Raw genomic sequence first — 20,296 nt, 5'->3', positions numbered from 1 at the left:
AATTTATTGTGACTGAACAACTTTTCTGACTAGAGCTGGACTATTTCTCTAAATTTATGGAGAAGCGTATCTGTTGCACATCTATATATCACTATGGAATGCAGAGATGTTTTTTCCTGGTTTAAAAATAAAAATAAAAGTAAAAATAAAAATAAAAAAAAATAAAAAATAAAAAAAGGATAACTCTACTTGAGTTGTTGTGAAGGGGTACCAGCAAGGTTTGACCCCATGTTGGGCATGGAGCTGCAATGGGAGCTTTAAGGGGCTGCCCCACCGTCCTCCAACACCCCAGGGAGATTTCCTCTTGTCACCAAAAACCTGCACCTGCTTTACATCATGGAGAGCAGAGCCGAGCAAAGCACATGCACTGGATGAGGTGGTCACGAGGAGGGATAGAGGTCCAAGCTGTACACCCACAAAAGATTCTGGAGGGCGTACAGCCCTTCCCACGGAAAGATGGCCAGAAGAAGCAGGAATCAGCCTGGTCTGAACCAGAAAAAAGCTCATCAGGTGGCGGTTATGGGTTGCGGTCTTGCGTAGAGGTGGAAAGAAGACAAATGTATGTGGTGGAGAGTGCAGCTGTAAGGGGAATGTGCTGGCTTTGCAATTCATAACTTTACAAAACAAAATTACTGTAAAAGATGAGGGTTCTTAGAAGCAAAGCAGGTCCTTTTCTGAGCACTCCCTGCGACATTGTTTCTTGGAGGAGCCTTTCTTGGAAGGAAATATAGTGAAAGGACACTGCCTTCACCCAACTCCCCCTCAAGTGATTAAAAAATAATAATAAAATAAATATTGTGATGAATATTTTAATAAATATTTACATTTTTTAAAAACCAATTCCTGATGGTCATAGAGGATAGGCAGGTACTTCACTTTAAATGCAGGATGGGCTCACAGCTGAGTTGAAAGGAGTTTTTCAGAATCTGAGAACCACTAGCATGACTGTCAAAGCAGGGTTGGTTTCAGCGCAACAAGCAGTCATTTCCCATAAAGTGATCCTAAAGTCCTGAACTGCCAGATCCTTAACATAATTTTAGGATTTTGCAGTAACCTGCTATGATTCTTGAGAAAAAACTCCAGCTTATAGGAAGCATTATGCTATTTTTTCTCTGCCACATTTGAGGAGGAAGGCAGCTGAGGAGAAATACCAATTAACCAAAAATAATCAAGAGAAATGAGATTAAATCCCTGGCCCTGACAGTAACCTATATTTTATATTCGGGGAGGGCAGGTACAAAGGAAAAGCCTCCCCGTTGCTGAAGCCAAGGATTTGGCGTGCTGCCCGTGTGCCCTCTCCTCTCCGGAAACTTCCCACCACCACGGAGGGGTGCGGGGGCTGGACCCCCTTTGCTCAGAGCCTGCCTGCCCCGAGGAGGAGAAAAAGCAGGATTTAGGGCTTAAGCAGCGGGTTCATGGGAAAACACAGTTTAAAAAAAGGCAAAACAACAGAGAATTTTATTAAGCTTCAGCATCTCAGCTAGTTTTCCCCCTCCCCTTCCACTTTGCATCAGGGTTGGTAGTACAGGAGATGATTCCTCTGCCGATGGCAGAGCACAGTGTCCCCCAGCCTGTTGGGGGTCCCCGGGGAGGGGTGGGCACAGACTCCCCAGGCAGAGCATGGAGGGGCCCCAGGCAGAGGCTCCAGAAGCCCCATGTCCCAAAACAGAGGTGCAGACTACTCAAAGGGCTACCCACACGTGGTAGGGGACCAAGGTTAGGTGCCAAAGCTTGTGGAACCCTGCTGCTCTCCTCCCAGCTGCCAGCAGCCCCCATTGGGAACGCCAGCAGAGACCAGATGTCTGGTTGAGCCGGGGCAGGTGTTTGTCCAGTCTCCAAACCCACAAATTCCCCTCTGGAGTCTGGAGAAGGAGAATATTTGCAGCCATTGAAGCCAGTTCTCATGTATGTTACCTCCTGCAACACCCAGAGCCATCCCAATTTGCTCTCTCGCTGTGTCTCTTTACCCTTTTGCACTATCAACCGACCCACATTCAGCCCTTAACCGTGCAAATCACCCTGCCCATTGCTTTGTCCAGACAGAGCCTGATCCCAGGTTTGTCCCGTTTTAACTCTAGTCCTGGAGATCCACCTGGCAGCTCCTCCCAGCCCCATCACACCCCAGTTCAGCTGCATGCCTTGAGGTCTTACACTTGTTTCCCAAGCTCCTGAACCCCCCCAGGAGACTGTTTAGCATCTTCCCTAATTAACAGCAGCCCTTGACAACCTCCTCAACCCTAAGGTGCAGGAAGGAGGTCAAGGTCAGATGCGTTTCTGGGTTCCTCTGCTGAGCAGTTTCACTGTCCATCTCTGCCAAGGTTTTGCATTGGTCTTAGTGGGATTTCTTTGTAATTAATTGCTCTCCTCCTGTTTCTTTCTGTTGTCCCGTGAGGGGCTTCTGCTCTGGGTTTCCCTTGTGCATCTCAGAGCCGTGCAACAGTTGCTCGGGTGGGCTGTTGTCACCACCGCCAAGTGACATGGGTTTGCAAGGTGCCAGGCATCCAGCTGCAGGGCTGGGGTCTCCAGGTTCTGCCTGAGACATTGCTTCTCCTTCCCACTCTTGCGACCCATTTCTAGCCTTGCAAGCCTCGGGCATCGGACGGGGAGCCTAGATCCCTGGGGAGCACCCGCTGCGATACCAGCCCCGGGATGGAGGGGAGGTACTGGCTACCGGCACGGGGCCAGTGCATTAGCGGGGGGCATGGGAACCCCGTCTCCCCCACCAGCAGCATCCTGTCGCCCCGTGTCCCCTGGGCTCTCCCCTGTGCCACTGGTAAGGGGGGACTGGGAGCTGCTTGGTGCCGGCTCCCCGGTGCTGGGAGCCATCACCCAGGGCAGGGACAGGTATTTCTGCACCTCGATGGCTGGGCTTCGGCGGTCGGGGTCCAGTGTCAGCAGGCGCCGGAGCATCTCCAGTGCCCCGGAGCTGAAGCCTCGCCAGGACGCTGGCACCCCCCGCCCCACCACACCACCCTGCCAGGCGCTGAAGTCCTCAAACTGGGGGTCAGAGCTGGCAGCCACGGCCCAGGGGAAGCAGCCGGTGCAGAGGCAGAAGAGCAGGACGGCGAAGGCCCAGACGTCCAGGCTGGAGTCCAGCTCCAGTGTGTCGGAGCCCTGGAGCAGGCAGAGCTCTGGTGGGGCGTAGGGCAGGGTGCCGGACATGGCACCCACTGCCGAGCCCTGCACGCGGGTGAGCCCGAAGTCTCCCAGCTTCACCCGCCGGCACTCGTGGTCGAAGAGCAGCACGTTGTCCAGCTTGACGTCCCGGTGCACCAGGGCCCGGCTGTGCATGAAGTCCAGCGCCTCGGCCAGCTGAGACGCGCAGCGCTTCACCAGCTCCTCTGCCAGGCCCTCCTGCACGCAGGGTGGTACCATCGCCCACCATACAGCGCCTTACCCAAAGGGGCCGCTACAGCACCCAGACCCCTGCCCAGCACCGCTGTGCTTTGCCCCACAGCAGCCTGTAGCCACATGCCCGCACTGCAAAGGGTCTCCCCGTGCACAGCATGAGTATGCACCTCACTGCAAAGGGTCTGCTCCCATGCACGGCGTCACTGCACCCGCTGCAAAGGGTCTCCGGCCACGCACAGTGTCACTGCACCCCACTGCAAAAGGTCTGCCCACAAAAAGCATGACCAAGCGCCCCATTGCAAAGGGCATCCACACACACAGTGTCACTGCACCCACTGCAAAGGGTCTCCTCCCATGCATGGCGTCACTGCACCCACTGCAAAGGGTATCCTCCCATGCATGGCATCACTGCACCCACTGCAAAGGGTCTCCTCCCATGCGCAGTGTGGACATGCACCCCATGGCAAAGGGTCTGCCCACAGAGCATGAGTGGGTGCTCACTGCAAAGGGTCTCCCCTCACACAGCATCACTGCACCCCCTGCAGAGCGTCCCCCACAAAAAGCATGAGCGTGCACCCTACTGCAAAGGGTCTCCCCGCACACAGCATCACTGCACCCACTGCAAAGCTGTCCTGGCACCTTCTCCTCCCTCCTCCCACCCCTCCTGGCCCCCACCCCACTCCCGCAGAGCCCCGGGGCAGCACGCACCCCCGGGTTGAGGAGGGCACACAGATCCCCAGCAGGAGCGAGCTCCTGCCCGAAAGCGAAGTGCGTGGCACTCTCGAAGGCGACGGGCAGGGCGCGCAGGCAGGCAGTGTGGCTGGAGAGGCACAGGGCAATGCAATACTCCCGCAGGAACGCCCGCCGCTCCGTCTTCTCCTTCAACATCAGCTTGAGGACCACCGGTGAGCCTGGGAAACAGGGGAGGGGGAGCCAAAGTGGGGGGGGGGTCAGCACCAGCTGGGGCACCGAGGGGGGCAGAGACAGGGTCTGGCATAGAGCGGTTTGGGCAGAGCTGGGGTTTGGCTCGAGTGGGTCAGGCACAGTGGTGGGGCTGTGCACATCTGTGCGCATCTGGGGAGCAGTTTGCCCTAGCCAGCAGCAGGGTGACCCTTCCCACCCCCCCCCCTCCTCCCAGAGCCCCTCACCACCATCCCGGGGCTCCGTCAGCACCACGCGGCCATAGGTCCCGCTGCCCAGCTCCTCCAGCACAGCATAGTGCTCCTCCAGCTCCCGTTGCGGCATCTCCCGGCCCGTCTGCGCCATCAGCCGCTCCAGGAACTCCTCATTGTCCTCCCCGTCCTCGTCCGACTCCTCCATGGGCCCTGGGGAGAGCCAAGCCCCCCACACTCCTGCAAAGCCCCACCGTCCCCAGCCCCTCGCGTGGGGAGACGGCGGCAGCAACAGCTTCATGGCCCCAGGGCAGCCAGTCGGGACAGCCGAGTGTGGCCCAGTCTAGCCCAGTCCAGTCCAATTTAGCCCAGATCAGCTTGGTCTGAAGCATCCTGGTCTAGCCCAGTTCAGTCCAGTCCAACCCACCCAAGCTCAATCCAGTCCATCCCAGCCCAGCCTAGTGGAGTCCTGAAAAGCCTGGTCCAGTCTTCTATAATCCAGCCCAGTCCAGCCCAGTCTAGTCCAATGCAGCCCAGCCCAGCCCAACCCATTCTAGCCTCGTCCAGTCCAGCCCAGTTTAGCCCAGTCCAGTCCAATGCAGCCCAGCTCAGCCCAGTCCCAGCCCAGCAGCTCTCCGCACAGTGTTCCTGGCCAGGATCAAGCCCTGCCCCTCTCCCTGAGGCACTGCGTAGACACGGGGGTCTCGGCTGGTGGGAAGGTGCAGCCCCACGCCAAGAGGTGATGGGGACCCCAAAATGTCCCTGTCCAGTGGGGCCAAGCACCCCTGACGGGGAGCTGGGACACTCACTCCGTTGAGCCCCCATGTCCTCATGTGGGAGGGAGGGTCAGCCCCACATCACACTCCAGAGTAGAGGCAGTGAGCCCTATAACCTCCCAGAGGAGGGACAGGCAGCTGTGCATCGCAGCCCACATCACCCCACGGCAGCAGTCAGGGCTCCCTCCCTCCACCCTACATACCTCCCCACCATTGCAAGGGGTCAGGGCTGGCCCTCTCCCACCCCACATCCCCCCTTGCAAGGGCTACAGGCTGGCTTTGCCCCTCCCCACATCCTCCCCATTGCAAGGGGTCGTGGCTGGCTCTGTCCCTCCCCGCACCCTCCCCTTTGCCAGGGGTCAGGGCTCACCCTCTCCCCACATCCTCCCATGGCAGGGGGTACGAACTGGCTCCGTCCCTCCCCGCATCCCCCCATTGCAAGGAGTCAGGGATGACTCCTCTCTCCTCCATCCCCAGCCCTGAAACAGGACCCTGGACCCTTCTCCCATCCCACCACCTGCAGCCACCCGCACCGTTACAGCCGCAGTGAGGTCACGGCCACCACCAGCACCTCCAGGTGTGCAGGGCTTGGACGACCAACCTGTCCCCCCCCCAACACACCCTTCCACACACACTCTGCCGTGGGGCTGAGCCAAGAGGGCCATGCAAGCAAGCCAGAAGCAAAAGGCAGGGTCGAGTGTCCCTCAGGGTTGCATGGGGACAGCCGAGCAGCCCAGGAGCAGTGCATGCCTCACCTGCGTCCCCCGCCGTGTGTCCCAGCAGGGTCAGGTGCTCCTGGGGCACGGCTGGGTGCCCTCAGCCCCCCCGGCCGCCCCCAGCACTGGGAGCTGTGACTCAGACTTTCCTGCCCGCTCCCATGCCGCCGGCCCGTGCTAATCTCTGCCGCTCGCGCGCCGGGAACATGTGTCAGCCCCAATGCGTGCCGAGGGCCAAAGATAGGCAGGAGGCAGGACAGGCAGGGCATTGCATGGGGGTACAGACGGACAGCATGGAGCTGGAAATGGGGGACAGACAGGGCATTGCATGGGGGGACAGACAGAATGGAGATGGATATGAGGGGACAGGGCATTGCATGGGGGGATAGATGGACAGGGTGGGGATGGGGGACAGACAGCGTTGCATGGGGGGACAGATGGACAGGATGGAGCTAGGGATGGGGGCTGAGCCGTGCTGGGCCTGGCAGGCTCGGTGCACCCAATGCAGGATGGGGAATCAGGGTGCAGGCCTCTTGGCTGTCCCTCAGGGTGCTGCTCTGCACTGTCTGTCTGTCCCTATGCGGCTTGTCCACCCAGAGAGGGGGTCTGTCCCCAGCACCACAGTCTCATCCATCCGTCCCTGCAAGCTGTCCTCCACACTGTCTGTCTATCTGTCCATCCTTCCATCCATCCATCCATCTCACACAGCGCTTGGTCCACCTGTCCCCACATGCCTAACTTGTCTTGGCTGTCCCTGCCTGTGCCGTCTGTTCATCCACCCGTGCACCCTGTTCTGTCCATCCTGCCATGCCATGCGTCATGCTGTCTGTCTGTCCATGCCCATATTTCTCTATGACAGCTGTCCCGTGCCACCTTTGTTTCTCCTTCCATGCAATGCTCCATCCTGTCCTTCCTCAAAGTGCTGCCTCTCCATCAGACCAGTCTGCTCTGCTTCACCAAGCCATGCTCCTTGATGTCTGTCTGTCCGCATGTGCAATGCCCTGTCTGTCCCCCCATGTCCAACCCCATCCTGCCTGCCTGTCCCCCATGGAATGCCATCACAATGTCATGCCACAACAGAACTCTAACCATGTCATGACACAGCTCGGTCATGCCGTGACACAGGCCAGCAATGCCACAACACAGTCCGGTCATTCCTTGGCACAGCCCAGAAATGCCACAACACAGCCCGGTCATGCCATGACACAGCTGAGCAATATCATGACACAGTCCAGCCATGCCATGTCACAGCCCGGTCATGCCATGACACAGCTTGGTCATGCCACAACACAACCCAGTCATGCCATGACACAACCCGGTCATGCCACAACCACATGCCACCTGCCCCCCCCTCATTGCCACAGCCCCACCACCACCACCACATCCCAACACAGCCCCAACCCCAGTCTGGCCATGACCCCTCATCCTGCTGCAGTGGCATCCTGGGAGGATGCAGCAAGTCACGGGCATCCCTCCACCTGCCTCAATTTCCCCTCCCTGGTGCCACCTCCCTGAGACGACAGGGAGTCCAGTTTTGTTGTGTGTCCCCCCCCCCAAGTCACGCAGCATCTCACAGCTCCAGCTTCACCCACCTATGTGTCAGCTGGCTCCCAGGGGGCTGTGGGGCAGGGACCGGGAGCAAGCTGTGGGTGCCAGACCCCCAGATGTGGGGCAGGATGGTTTGGGGACAGGGACAGGGACACCAGCCCTGCAGTGATTCCCAGGACCGGGGCATCATCCCATGGGGCCAGCACCAACCCCAGGAGATGCTGTCCCCCTCTGCCACCATCCCCAGTGTCCCCAGTCCCGGCCACGCCACCCCCGCCCCTTGTCCCTGCCTCCCCCCCCCCAGCTCTGACTCACATCTGGGCCCCCTTGGCGAGGCGCGTTCCTGGGGGGTCTATTTTGGGATGGGGCTGGCAGAGTCCGGCTGGTGGCACACATGCCCGGTGTTCTGCCAAGGAAGTACCAGCCGTGCTGAAATGCAGAGGTCGGCCATGGGGGTGAGGCGGAGGGGAGGGGGGGGAGGTGGGAGGGATGGGGGAGGTCTCCCCAGATTGGAGTGGGGGGAGGACAGCACATGAGTGTCGGGGCGCCCTGCTCATCCCTCTGCCTGCACTGAGGACTCTGCCTGCCCCAGCATCCTCCCTCTTCCCCAGTTCTCAGGCTGGATCCCTCCCTCTCTCGCAGTTTTCAGGGCCATACCCTTCCCTCTCCCCACTTCCCATGACCATCTCCCTCCCTCTCCCCACTTCTCATCACCATCACCCCTCTCTCCCCCTTCTTCTCACAATAATACCCATCCCTCTCCCTAGCTCCCATGACCGTAACCCCTCCCTCTCCCCAGCTCCTAGTCATACCCCTCCTTCTCCCCATTTCCCACAACCATCTCCCTCCCTCTCCCCAGTTCCCATGACCATCACCCCTCCATCTCCCCTCTTCCCATGACCATCTCCCTCCCTCTCCCCAGTTCCCATGACCATCACCCCTCCATCTCCCCAGTTCCCATGACCATCACCCCTCCATCTCCTCTCTTCCCATGACCATCTCCCTCCCTCTCCCCAGCTCCCAGGGCCGTATCCCTCCCTTTCCCTCTTCCTCCCCATCTGCTCTTCCCCCCCATCCCATCTGCTCACAGGGCCCTGACCCCTGGAAGGTAATTAATACTTGACAGCACATTAGTGGGACCCGCTTGGCCGGCGGCCAATGGGGGAGAAGTCGTGCCCCAACCCCATTACCCCCCTGGGGAGCAGAGGCTGCTCCCAGGGGGGGTGTCCCCCCAGCCCCCACCATGGGGCAGGAATCAGGTGGGGGGGGGGGGGGGCTGTGACCCCTCTGGCCCCACTGGGGACCATCCCCAGGGTCTGGCCATCCAGTCCCACTGGCACGTCTCTGGCCTCGGTGGCACGCGGAGGATGCAGGCGCCTGTCCCTGTCCCTGTCCGTCCCCCGCTCTGGGGGGGGGGGCCTTTTGCTGGCCAGCATCCCAGGAGCGTGGGAGGGAACGCGGTGGCAGGGCCGCGGGGGCGGAGGGACGGACAGCTGCGGGGGCACCGAAATAGCCGGCAGGCAGCCGGAGCCAGGTGGCACCAGCTTGTCCCCGTCCTCGTCCCCAGGGCTGGGGCTAGGGGGGAGCGTGGGGGGGGGGGGCACAGCACGGTGCTGAGCCCCACAAGCCACCGCCCCCACTGGTCCTGTCCTCGCTGTCCCTAATCGCATCCCCCTGTTCCCCTTCTGTCAATGCAGGGGGGGGAGATGTAGCCCCCTTGGTGTCCCATTGCCCCACGCCTTGCCCCTCTGCAGTCCATGGCCCCCAGTGCCCCACACCCTGCCCCTCTGGCCCCTATTGCCCCACTCCCCACCCCTCTGCACCCGTAGGTCCCATTGCTACACACCTTGCCCCTCTCCAGTCCATGGCCCCACTGCACCCACACTCTCTGCCCCCATAGGTCCCATTGCCCCACAGCCTGCCCCTCTGCAAGCCCTGGCCCCCATTGCCCCATGCATTGACCCTCTGCCCCCCCAACCCCATTGCCCCATGTTCTACCCCTCTGCCTCTCTGAGTCCCAAACCCCATTGCCCCACTTCTTGCCCTCCTGCCCCATCTGCCCCAGACCCCCCCCCCACACCCCCCCTGCCTCCCAGTAGGGCCCAGTCTGGCCCCTGCCCCACACCATCGGGCAGAGCTGCGAGCAGGTCCCCTCCCCCGGGCAGGCAGGGTGCTGGGAGTGGGACAGGTGGCAGCGGGATTAGCATTAACGAGCTGTTTCATAACGGGGTCGAGAGGCCACGGGGGGAGCGTGGGCAGGGGGCCAGGCTCGGCTCAGCCCCACACCTGGGACAGCCGTGCCCCTGCGCTTACCCCACTGCTGCCCCATGGCATGGCCACGGCTGTGTACAGGCACCCCATGGTGCCCCGTGGGGCTGGGTGCCCACATCCCTGGGTACCGGCACCCCGTGCTGTCCCGTGGGGCTGGGTATCCACATCCCTGGGCACAGGCACGGTGCAGGCAGGTGCTCAGTTCTCCACATTTAGTGACTGGGCAGGGGGACAAGGGGCTGGGGCAGGACCCCCCTACTGCCACCCACGGCTTCCTGTGGGGTGTTGTGCATGGAGTCCCACGTGGGGCCAGGGGCTGCCTGGGGAGGGATGCAGGAGGGATGCTCTGCAGGGGGACACAGTGGCTGTCGATGCTGGGGGCCATCTGAGGGTAGAGCTGCAGCACTCAGGCATCCTGCAAGGGCAGAAGGATCACCGTGGCTTGATCCTGCCCTGCCAGGCCACCCTGGGTGTCCAACGGCAGTGGGGGGGGGGGGTTCCCAGACGTGGCAGACCACACCAACGTCCTCCTGATGGGTGCAGTTGTGGCATCGCCAGGCGCAGTGGGCGCAATCCCGCAGGGTCCCCTCCTGACCCCAGCACCGGACGTCATCCAGCCAGATGTGCCCAGCGCCAGAGCTGAAGCAGGGGGCCAACCCCGGAGGAGGTCACCGACTGTCCCCACCACCCCGCAGCCCAACTCCCAGCAAACCACCACCGTGTCGGTCCCGCTTCAGCTGTCATCGCGGACCGTACCCCACTGTCCAGCACAGTTCACTTCCAACCGCCTGGCGCACTGCCCAGGGCCACCCACCAACCGCAGCTGGAAGGGCTCTGCAAGAACACCGGGGTGACGCCAGCCCCATGGGACCCCCCCCACCTAGGGTAGCATCACCCCAACCTGTTGCACGGTCACCCTCGCGCTCGACGGCGGCCACCTGATCTGTAGGGCAGGATGATGGGTGCCCTGGCTGGAGGACACAATGCTCCAGGGCCGGCTGGAGTGGTGCAAGCGGCCACCCCACAGCCAGGCTGGCACTGCTGCAAGGGAGGCGGGGGGAAGATATATGGCACCAGTATGACCAGCACAGCCCCAGTCTGCCCAGCACAGCCCCAGTCTGCCCAACTCATCCCCAGTCTTCTCAGTACAAGCCTAGTCTGCCCGGCATAAACCCAGTCTGCCCAGCATGGCCCCAGTCCACCCAGTACAAGCCCTCCTACATACGGTCCATGCCCCAGTGCCTGTCACATCCCATGTTGACTGTCACCAGGGGGACACATGGGTCACCAGAGGACACCCAGGGGACAGCAGGGGGCACCCAGGGGACCCCCTACGTACTGGATCCAGCCACAACGCTGCAGCACAGAGCTGGGGGAAGAGAGGGAACAGCTGGGAGTAGGTCACCCTGTGACGGTCGGACAAATTATAGTCAATGTCTCAAACATTCGTTAAAGAACTTTGGTGGAGAAAACGGCCTCTGTAAAAATGCTGGAGTTTTGTGAATAGGACAATGTGGCCGGAGGAGAGGGCCCCACAGAGGGTGGGACCGCGCTTCTCCAAAGCCGCCATTCCTTATCTTAAGTGACCAGGAGAAGGAGCACAGCATATGCGCCTGGAGGAGGAGGCCCCACGGAGGATGGGACCGTGCTTCTATCTTAAGCGGTCATGCCAGCAGAAAAAGAGAGGCAACTCTGCGATGAACCCCCCCCCCACAAAGCTCTCCGACCGATTCCAGAGAACCCCGGGAATGGGACTGCGCATGTCGAGACCATCGACTAACACACTATAAAAGAAGGGAGAACGAGTTGTCAGCGCGCGCCCTCCGGAACTGGATCTCTACGCTGGCTGGACCAACGCTGGACCCAGGACTGGTGAAACCCTTTCCTTCTCTCTTTCTTTCTTTCTTTCTTTCTCTCTTTCTCTCCCTCTCTCTTTTCCTTCTCTCTTTTCCACAGTCCCTACACCTCATCCTTTTAAACATAAACCGTTGACCAAGTCTGAGACTAGGAGTGGATTCGGCCGCCCCTGGGCTCCTCTCTGAGAAGGAGTCCAGAAAGCAAGGGGGTCTGCTCCGAACCTCGTGACTCAACGGGAGGGCTCTCCTTCTGACACAGTTTCATGTTCCTTTTTCCATTTCATTTTTCTATACTTCCCTTCTCTTCTCAAACAGCGGCTTAACGACATGTTGCAAGGTTCATATTGATAAGTTCACTTGTACTTGGGCAAGGTTAGCTAGGTTGAATAAATGTTGATTGTTGTTTGAACTCCCCTGGTGTCGTTTCACCTTAATTCTGACAAAGGAAATCCACGAACCTGAGTTGCTCCAACTCTGGGACGCGACACACCCCCACACACCCCACTGACCCCGAATATACACCCCATAGATACCCCAGGCCCCCCATACACCGCATTGACTCCCAAGACACACCCCAGGGACATCCCACACGCCGCACACCCCAGTAAAACCCCCAACGTGCACCCCCAGACCTGTGCCTCCCAAGTTCACCCCCAGCTGTGGCCCCCCCCCAAGTGTACCCCCAGCCCTGTGGCCCTCCAAGACCCTGCCCCACACCCTCGCCTCCCATCCATGAGCCCCAGTCCCTCACTGAGGCACAGCCCGAGGCCAACCAGCACCCCCATGACGCAGCTGCCTGCCCCCCCCCCCTTTTAAAGCTCCCTCCCACGGAGGGCCTTGGGGTGCAGTGGGAGGAGGAGCAGTGGGGAGGAAGCAAAAGTGCCGTGGGGAAGCGCTGAGGGAGCCAGGCTGGTGCCGTGGGGCTGGCAGAGATGGGGGTGTGGGACAGGGAGCAGGATCAGCTCCCCCATCCAAAGAAGGGGGTCTGCTGCTTGCACCCCCCCAGGTCACCCTCCCCGCCCAAGGGTGGGCCCGAGGAGGGGCTGATCCCCCCCCCCCCAAATTGATGCTTCTCATCCCATCACCCCACAACCTTATGATGCTCCAGGATTGGGGGGGGTGAAGCCCCACTTTATTTCACCTGGGGGTCACTGCAGCCCCCTCCCGACTCACCTAATTGGAGGGGTCATGACCCCATCACGGCTGAGAGCCGGTGGCAGGGGGGGTCCCCGAAAAGCCCCCCAGGAGGTGCTGAAGGGTCAAGGCCAGTGCCCGCAGGTCCCCCCGCAGCCCCCGCACCTCCTGCAGAAGGGCCTGCAGCTGGGGCGCTGGGCAGGGGTGGCAGCTGCCAGATGCCCCTCCCCACTGCCCCCCAGCTCCGAGGTGGACTGGCAGCGGCGCTGCTGGTGGAGCTGGACCTGTAGGGTGAGACATTAAGACCCCCTAAAGCACAGCCAGGAGAGATGCCCTCCCCCCCAAATGTGTTGTCCCCCCAAAAAAAAACCCCAGAATTTGGGGTGCAGAGGGAGCCCTGCATCTCCCCCACCACCAGCACCCACCCCCATGTTGCCCCAGAGACCTGGGGTCCCAGGGGTGTCACCTCAGGAATTGTGGGTCTGCTGGCAGGACTTCCCCCCTGCCACTGTGCCCCCCCCCCAGGCTTACCTGTGCACGGGGCCCCAGGGAGCATAGGGTCTGTCGGGGTGCGAGCAGGATGGGTGCTGAGGGGCTCCAGGGGGTGCTGAGGGGGTGCTGGGGGGGTGTGGGGGCTGAGGGGTTCTGGGAGGGGCTGAGAGGGTACTGGGGGGGTCTGGGTGCTGAGGAGCTCCATGGAGTGCTGTGGGAGTGCTGGGGGGGTCTGGGTGCCGAGGGTCTCCATGGGGAGCTGTGGGAGTGCTGGGGGGGTCTGAGTGCTGAGGGGTTCTTGGAGGGGCTGAGGGGGTACTGGGGTGGTCTGGGTGCTGAGGAGCTCCATGGAGTGCTGTGGGAGTGCTGGGGGGGTCTGGGTGCCGAGGGTCTCCATGGGGAGCTGTGGGAGTGCTGGGGGGGTCTGAGTGCTGAGGGGTTCTGGGAGGGGCTGAGGGGGTACTGGGGTGGTCTGGGTGCTGAGGGGCTCTAGGGGGACCTGAGGCGGTGCTGGGGGTGTCTGCATACCGGGGGGCTCCGTGGAGTGCTGTGGGAGTTCTAGGGGTGTCTGGGTACTAAGGGGCTCCATGGGGTGCTGCAGGAGTGCTGGGGGGGTCTGGGTGCCAAGGGGCTCCATGGGGTGCTGCAGGAGTGCTGGGGGGGGTCTGGGTGCCAAGGGGCTCCAGGGGGGGCGGGGGGGATGCTGGGGTTGTCTCGGTGCCGAGGGTCTCTGGGAGAGTCTGAAGGGGTGCTGGGGCTGTCTGGGTTCCAAGGGGCTCCATGGGGTGCTGAGGCTGAGCTGGGGGGGTCTGGGTTACAAGGGTCTCTGTGGGGTACTGAGGGGGTGCTAGGGGGGTCTGGATGCTGAGGAGCAATATGGGGCCCTCCTGGGGTTTGGGGGTTGCCTGGGTGCTGAGGCTTTCTGTGGGGTGCTGCAGGGGTGCTGGGGGGGGCTGGGTGCTAACAGTCTCCATAGGGTGCTGGGAGAGTGCTGGGGGGGTCTGCATGCTGAGGATCTCCATGCGGTCCTGGGGGAGTTCTGGGGCGACTGGGGTGCTGAGGGTCTCTGTGGGGTGGTGAGGGAGTGCTGGGGGTATCTGGGGGCTGGGGGTTTCCATGGGGTGCAGGAAGTGTGTTGGGAGGCTATGGGTGCTTGTGGGTTCCATGGGGTGCTGAATGAGTGTTGAGGGGCTCTGTGCACTGGGGGTCTCCTTGGGGTGCTGCGTGGGTGCTGGGGGGCTCTGGGTGCTGGGGATCTCCTTGGGGGACTGGGAGGGGATGCTGGAGCCTGGACCCAGTTGGACTGCAAGGACAGGAAGGGTTCCTGGCGTCAGAGTGGGGTTCTGCGATGGAGGAGGTAATGGGTGCTCTGTGGGGGGAGCAGAGACCCCAGCAGAGCCTGGGTCCAGGTCTGCACCTGGAGAGGGAAGGGACACAGATGTCTGTGAGGCCTCTGCCCCACTGCCTCCAGGTCCCCTGCCCTGTGTGCTGGGTGAAGAACACTCCTTCCATCCATCCATCCATCCATCCATCCATCCATCCATCCATCCATCTACCCACCTGTCCCTCCATCCATCCATCCGCCCACCCACCCACCCACCCACCCACCTGTCCCTCCATCCATCCATCCACCCACCTGTCCCTCCCTCCATCCATCCATCTACCCACCCATCTGTCCATCCAACCATCTACCCACCCATTCCTCTTTCCTTGCATCCGTGCATCCATTCTCCTACAAATCCTTCTTTGCCATCCATCCATCATCAATCCACCTACCCTTTCTCCTAACTTTCTGTCCTTCCCTCCCTCCATCTTTCTGTCCATTCAATCACCCCTTCCCCTCTCGGTCTATCCATGCCTATTCCCTACTGCCTCCACCCACCCCAGCCCTCCAACATTTCATCCTTTTCCTGAAAATTTTTCTCCAAGAAATTCCTTGCTTGGTACCGTCTGGATCCAGATGTGCTGGAGAACGTGTGCTCCTCATGGTAGCTTCCAGACCAGGTTTGGCTCCAGGATGTGTGCTCCATGTGGTAACATCTGACCCCAGTTCTGCTGCAGGATGTGTGCCCATCATGGTACCATCTGGACCTGGTTCTGCTGCAGGATGCATGTTCCTCAGGCTATCATCTAGACCGAAATCTGCTAAAGAAGCTGTGCTCCGTGTGGTACCATCGGCATCCAGTTCTGCTGAAGGACGTGCATACAGTGTGGCACCACTGGGACCAGGTTCTGCTGTGGGATGTGCACTCCACATGGTATCATCCAGACCCGTTTCTGCTGAAGAATGGGTGCTCTGCATTGTACCATCTGGACCCAGTTTCGCTGGAGGATGTATGCTCCTCATGGAAGCTTCAGGACCTGGCTCTGGTGGAGAATGTGTGCTCCATGTGGTACCATCTGGAACCAGTTCCACTGGAGGACGTGTGCTCCTCATGGTACCATCTGGAACCAGTTCCACTGGAGGATGTGTGCTCTTCATGGTACCTTCAGGACCTGGTCCGGCTGCAGGTTGTGTGCTCCATGTGGTACCTTCTAGATCTGGTTCTGCTGCAGGACGTGTACTACTCATGGTACCTTCAGGACCTGGTCCGGCTGCAGGTTGTGTGCTCCATGTGGTACCTTCTAGATCTGGTTCCACTGCAGGACGTGTGCTACTCATGGCACCTTCAGGACCTTGTTCTGCTGCAGGATGTGTGCTCCTCATGGTACCTTCTAGATCTGGTTCTGCTGCAGGACGTGTACTACTCATGGTACTTTCAAGACCTTGTTCTGCTGCAGGACGTGTACTACTCATGGTACTTTCAAGACCTGGTTCTGCTGCAGGATGTGTGCTCCTCATGGTACCTTCTAGATCTGGTTCTGCTGCAGGACGTGTACTACTCATGGTTCCTTCAGGATCTGGTTCAGCTGCAGGTTGTGTGCTCCATGTGGTACCCTCTAGATCTGGTTCTGCTGCAGGACGTGTACTACTCATGGTACTTTCAAGACCTTGTTCTGCTGCAGGATGTGTGCTCCTCATGGTACCTTCTAGATCTGGTTCCACTGCAGGACGTGTACTACTCATGGCACCTTCAGGACCTTGTTCTGCTGCAGGACGTGTACTACTCATGGTACTTTCAAGACCTGGTTCTGCTGCAGGATGTGTGCTCCTCATGGTACCTTCTAGATCTGGTTCTGCTGCAGGACGTGTACTACTCATGGTTCCTTCAGGATCTGGTTCAGCTGCAGGTTGTGTGCTCCATGTGGTACCCTCTAGATCTGGTTCTGCTGCAGGACGTGTACTACTCATGGTACTTTCAAGACCTTGTTCTGCTGCAGGATGTGTGCTCCTCATGGTACCTTCTAGATCTGGTTCCACTGCAGGACGTGTGCTACTCATGGCACCTTCAGGACCTTGTTCTGCTGCAGGATGTGTGCTCCATGTGGTACCTTTTAGATCTGGTTCTGCTGCAGGATGTGTACTACTCATGGTACTTTCAAGACCTTGTTCTGCCGCAGGACGTGTACTACTCATGGTACTTTCAAGACCTTGTTCTGCTGCAGGACGTGTACTACTCATGGTACTTTCAAGACCTTGTTCTGCCGCAGGACGTGTACTACTCATGGTACTTTCAAGACCTTGTTCTGCTGCAGGACGTGTACTACTCATGGTACTTTCAAGACCTTGTTCTGCTGCAGGACGTGTACTACTCATGGTACTTTCAAGACCTTGTTCTGCTGCAGGACGTGTACTACTCAAGGCACTTTCAAGACCTTGTTCTGCCGCAGGATGTGTGCTCCATGTGGTACCTTCTGGACCTGATTTGGCTGCAGGATGTGTGCTCAATGGGATACCATCTGGGTCCCATTTCACTGAAGGACGTGTACTACTCATGGTACCTTCAGGACCTGGTTCTGCTGCAGGACGTGTGCTCCATGTGGTACCTTCTAGATTTGGTTCTGCTGCAGGACGTGTACTACTCATGGTACCTTCAAGATCTTGTTCTGCTGCAGGACGTGTGCTCCATGTGGTACCTTCTGGACCTCGTTCAGTTGCAGGACGTGTGCTCCATGTAGTATCATCTGGGTCCCATTCCACTGAAGGACGTGTACTACTCATGGTACCTTCAGGACCTGGTCCGGCTGCAGGATGTGTGCTCCATGTGGTACCTTCTAGATTTGGTTCTGCTGCAGGATGTGTACTACTCATGGTACCTTCAAGACCTTGTTCTGCTGCAGGATGTGTGCTCCATGGGGTACCTTCTGGACCTCGTTCAGTTGCAGGACGTGTGCTCCATGTAGTATCATCTGGGTCCCATTCCACTGAAGGACGTGTACTACTCATGGTACCTTCAGGATCTGGTTCAGCTGCAGGTTGTGCACTCCATGTGGTACCTTCTAGACCTTGTTCAGCTGCAGGATGTGTGCTCCATGTGGTACCTTCTAGATTTGGTTCTGCTGTAGGACGTGTACTACTCATGGTACCTTCAAGGCCTTGTTCTGCTGCAGGATGTGTGCTCCATGTGGTACCTTCTGGACTTCGTTCAGCTGCAGGACGTGTGCTCCATGTAGTATCATCTAGGTCCCGTTCCACTGAAGGATGTGTACTCATGGTACCTTCAGGACCTGGTTCGGCTGCAGGATGTGCGCTCCGTGTGGTACCTTCTAGATTTGGTTCTGCTGCAGGACGTGTGCTACTCATGGTACGTTCAAGACCCTGTTCTGCTGCAGGATGTGTGCTCCATGGGGTACCATCTGGGTCCTGTTCCACTGAAGGACGTGTACTACTCATGGTACCTTCAGGACCTGGTTCTGCTGCAGCATGTGTGCTACTCAGGGTATCATCTAGACCAAAATCTACCGAAGAAGGTGTTGTCCATTTGGTACCATCTGCATCCAGTTCTGCTGGTGGATGTGTGCTCTTCAGGGTACCTTCAGGACCTAGTTCTCCCACGTTCTGGTTGCTCCACATGGTATCACCTGCTGGGACCACCATGGTGGGGGCCAAGTCCTGCCTCGCTTTGGGCCTGGTGCCTTGTGTGGTACCAACCAGATCCTGCCCCACTTTGGCTTGAGTGGCATCAATGGGATCATGTCCTGCTGGCCGTTGGGTGAACTGGATGGCAACTGCCATATCTTGCCCTGTTTGCGGCTGGGTGGCATCAACTGGATCCCGCCCTGCCTTGGGCTTGGTACCTTGCATGGTCCCAGCTAAACCCCGTCCTGGTGGTTCCCTGGTGGTCTGGTTGGCACCTGCCAGGACCTGTCCAGCTTTGGGCCGGGTGATCCGTACGGTACTGGTTGGATCCCGCCCTGCTTTGGGCTGGGTGACACGGATGGTGCTGACTGGATCCCGTCCTGACTTGGACCTGTTGGTGCCAGCTGGATGCCACCCTGCCTTCGACCTGTTGGTTCCCGCTGGATCCCATCCTGCCTTCGACCTGTTGGTGCCAGCTGCATGCCACCCTGCCTTGGACCTGTTGGTTCCCGCTGGATCCCATCCTGCCTTCGACCTGTTGGTGCCAGATGGATGCCACCCTGCCTTCGACCTGTTGGTTCCCGCTGGATCCCATCCTGCCTTCGACCTGTTGGTGCCAGCTGGATGCCACCCTGCCTTCGACCTGTTGGTTCCCGCTGGATCCCATCCTGCCTTCGACCTGTTGGTGCCAGCTGGATGCCACCCTGCCTTCGACCTGTTGGTTCCCGCTGGATCCCATCCTGCCTTCGACCTGTTGGTGCCAGCTGGATGCCACCCTGCCTTCGACCTGTTGGTTCCCGCTGGATCCCATCCTGCCTTCGACCTGTTGGTGCCAGCTGGATGCCACCCTGCCTTCGACCTGTTGGTGCCAGCTGGATGCCACCCTGCCTTCGACCTGTTGGTTCCCGCTGGATCCCATCCTGCCTTCGACCTGTTGGTGCCAGCTGGATCCCATCCTGCCTTCGACCTGTTGGTGCCAGCTGGATGCCACCCTGCCTTCGACCTGTTGGTGCCAGATGGATGCCACCCTGCCTTCGACCTGTTGGTTCCCGCTGGATCCCATCCTGCCTTCGACCTGTTGGTGCCAGCTGGATCCCATCCTGCCTTCGACCTGTTGGTGCCAGCTGGATGCCACCCTGCCTTCGACCTGTTGGTTCCCGCTGGATCCCATCCTGCCTTCGACCTGTTGGTGCCAGCTGGATCCCATCCTGCCTTCGACCTGTTGGTGCCAGCTGGATGCCACCCTGCCTTCGACCTGTTGGTTCCCGCTGGATCCCATCCTGCCTTCGACCTGTTGGTGCCAGCTGGATGCCACCCTGCCTTCGACCTGTTGGTTCCCGCTGGATCCCATCCTGCCTTCGACCTGTTGGTGCCAGCTGGATCCCATCCTGCCTTCGACCTGTTGGTGCCAGCTGGATGCCACCCTGCCTTGGACCTGTTGGTGCCAGCTGGATCCCATCCTGCCTTCGACCTGTTGGTGCCAGCTGGATGCCACCCTGCCTTCGACCTGTTGGTTCCCGCTGGATCCCATCCTGCCTTCGACCTGTTGGTGCCAGCTGCATGCCACCCTGCCTTCGACCTGTTGGTTCCCGCTGGATCCCATCCTGCCTTCGACCTGTTGGTGCCAGCTGGATGCCACCCTGCCTTCGACCTGTTGGTGCCAGCTGCATGCCACCCTGCCTTCGACCTGTTGGTTCCCGCTGGATGCCACCCTGCCTTGGACCTGTTGGTGCCAGCTGGATCCCATCCTGCCTTGGACCTGTTGGTGCCAGCTGGATACCGTCCTGCCTTGGACCTGTTGGTACCAGCTGCATGCCACCCTGCCTTGGACCTGTTGGTGCCAGCTGGATGCCACCCTGTCTTGGACCTGCTGGTTCCCACTGGATACCGTCCTTCCTTGGACCTGTTGGTGCCAGCTGTATCCCATCCCACCTTGGACCTGCTGGTATCAGCTGGATCTCGTCCCACTTTAGACCTGGTGGCAGCAGCTGAGTTCTGTCCTGCCTTGGGCTTGGTGCTCTGGATGATGCGGGCTGGATCCTGTTCTGCTTTGAGTCGGGTGATCCTGATGATACGAATG

The 20,296-nt window shown here is 59.7% G+C and overlaps 2 protein-coding genes across 6 annotated transcripts; both read right to left on the bottom strand.

The window, feature by feature from the left end:
• Positions 1–1,429: 1,429 nt before the first annotated feature.
• LOC115337822 (serine/threonine-protein kinase SBK1-like) lies at positions 1,430–9,655 on the bottom strand. Of its 5 annotated transcripts, XM_030006235.1 has the most exons (5): positions 9,629–9,655; positions 7,819–7,932; positions 4,500–4,676; positions 4,060–4,262; positions 1,430–3,354 (listed from the first exon to the last, which is right to left on the bottom strand). In XM_030006235.1, exons 3-5 carry the CDS (start codon positions 4,669–4,671, stop codon positions 2,668–2,670), a joined length of 1,062 nt encoding a protein of 353 aa, XP_029862095.1. In that variant the 5' UTR covers positions 4,672–4,676; positions 7,819–7,932; positions 9,629–9,655; the 3' UTR covers positions 1,430–2,667. The 5 variants fall into 5 exon arrangements, with proteins under 5 accessions (XP_029862095.1, XP_029862094.1, XP_029862093.1 ...); XM_030006234.1 differs by lacking the exon at positions 9,629–9,655 and having other exon boundaries at positions 7,819–8,207; XM_030006233.1 differs by lacking the exons at positions 7,819–7,932; positions 9,629–9,655 and adding an exon at positions 5,995–7,266.
• Positions 9,656–13,638: 3,983 nt separating this feature from the next.
• On the bottom strand, positions 13,639–19,686 carry LOC115337787 (mucin-2-like). The gene is made up of 6 exons (XM_030006187.1): positions 19,616–19,686; positions 17,865–18,607; positions 17,058–17,462; positions 16,653–16,742; positions 15,204–16,562; positions 13,639–14,673 (listed from the first exon to the last, which is right to left on the bottom strand). Exons 2-6 carry the CDS (start codon positions 18,439–18,441, stop codon positions 13,832–13,834), a joined length of 3,273 nt encoding a protein of 1,090 aa, XP_029862047.1. The 5' UTR covers positions 18,442–18,607; positions 19,616–19,686; the 3' UTR covers positions 13,639–13,831.
• Positions 19,687–20,296: the final 610 nt, after the last annotated feature.

The sequence above is a fragment of the Aquila chrysaetos genome, unplaced genomic scaffold (genome assembly GCF_900496995.4).
Source record: "Aquila chrysaetos chrysaetos unplaced genomic scaffold, bAquChr1.4, whole genome shotgun sequence".
Taxonomy (NCBI): Eukaryota; Metazoa; Chordata; class Aves; order Accipitriformes; family Accipitridae; genus Aquila; species Aquila chrysaetos.
The sequence above is the reverse complement of the archived record's forward strand: the minus strand, read 5'-3'. Positions and strand labels throughout refer to the sequence as shown.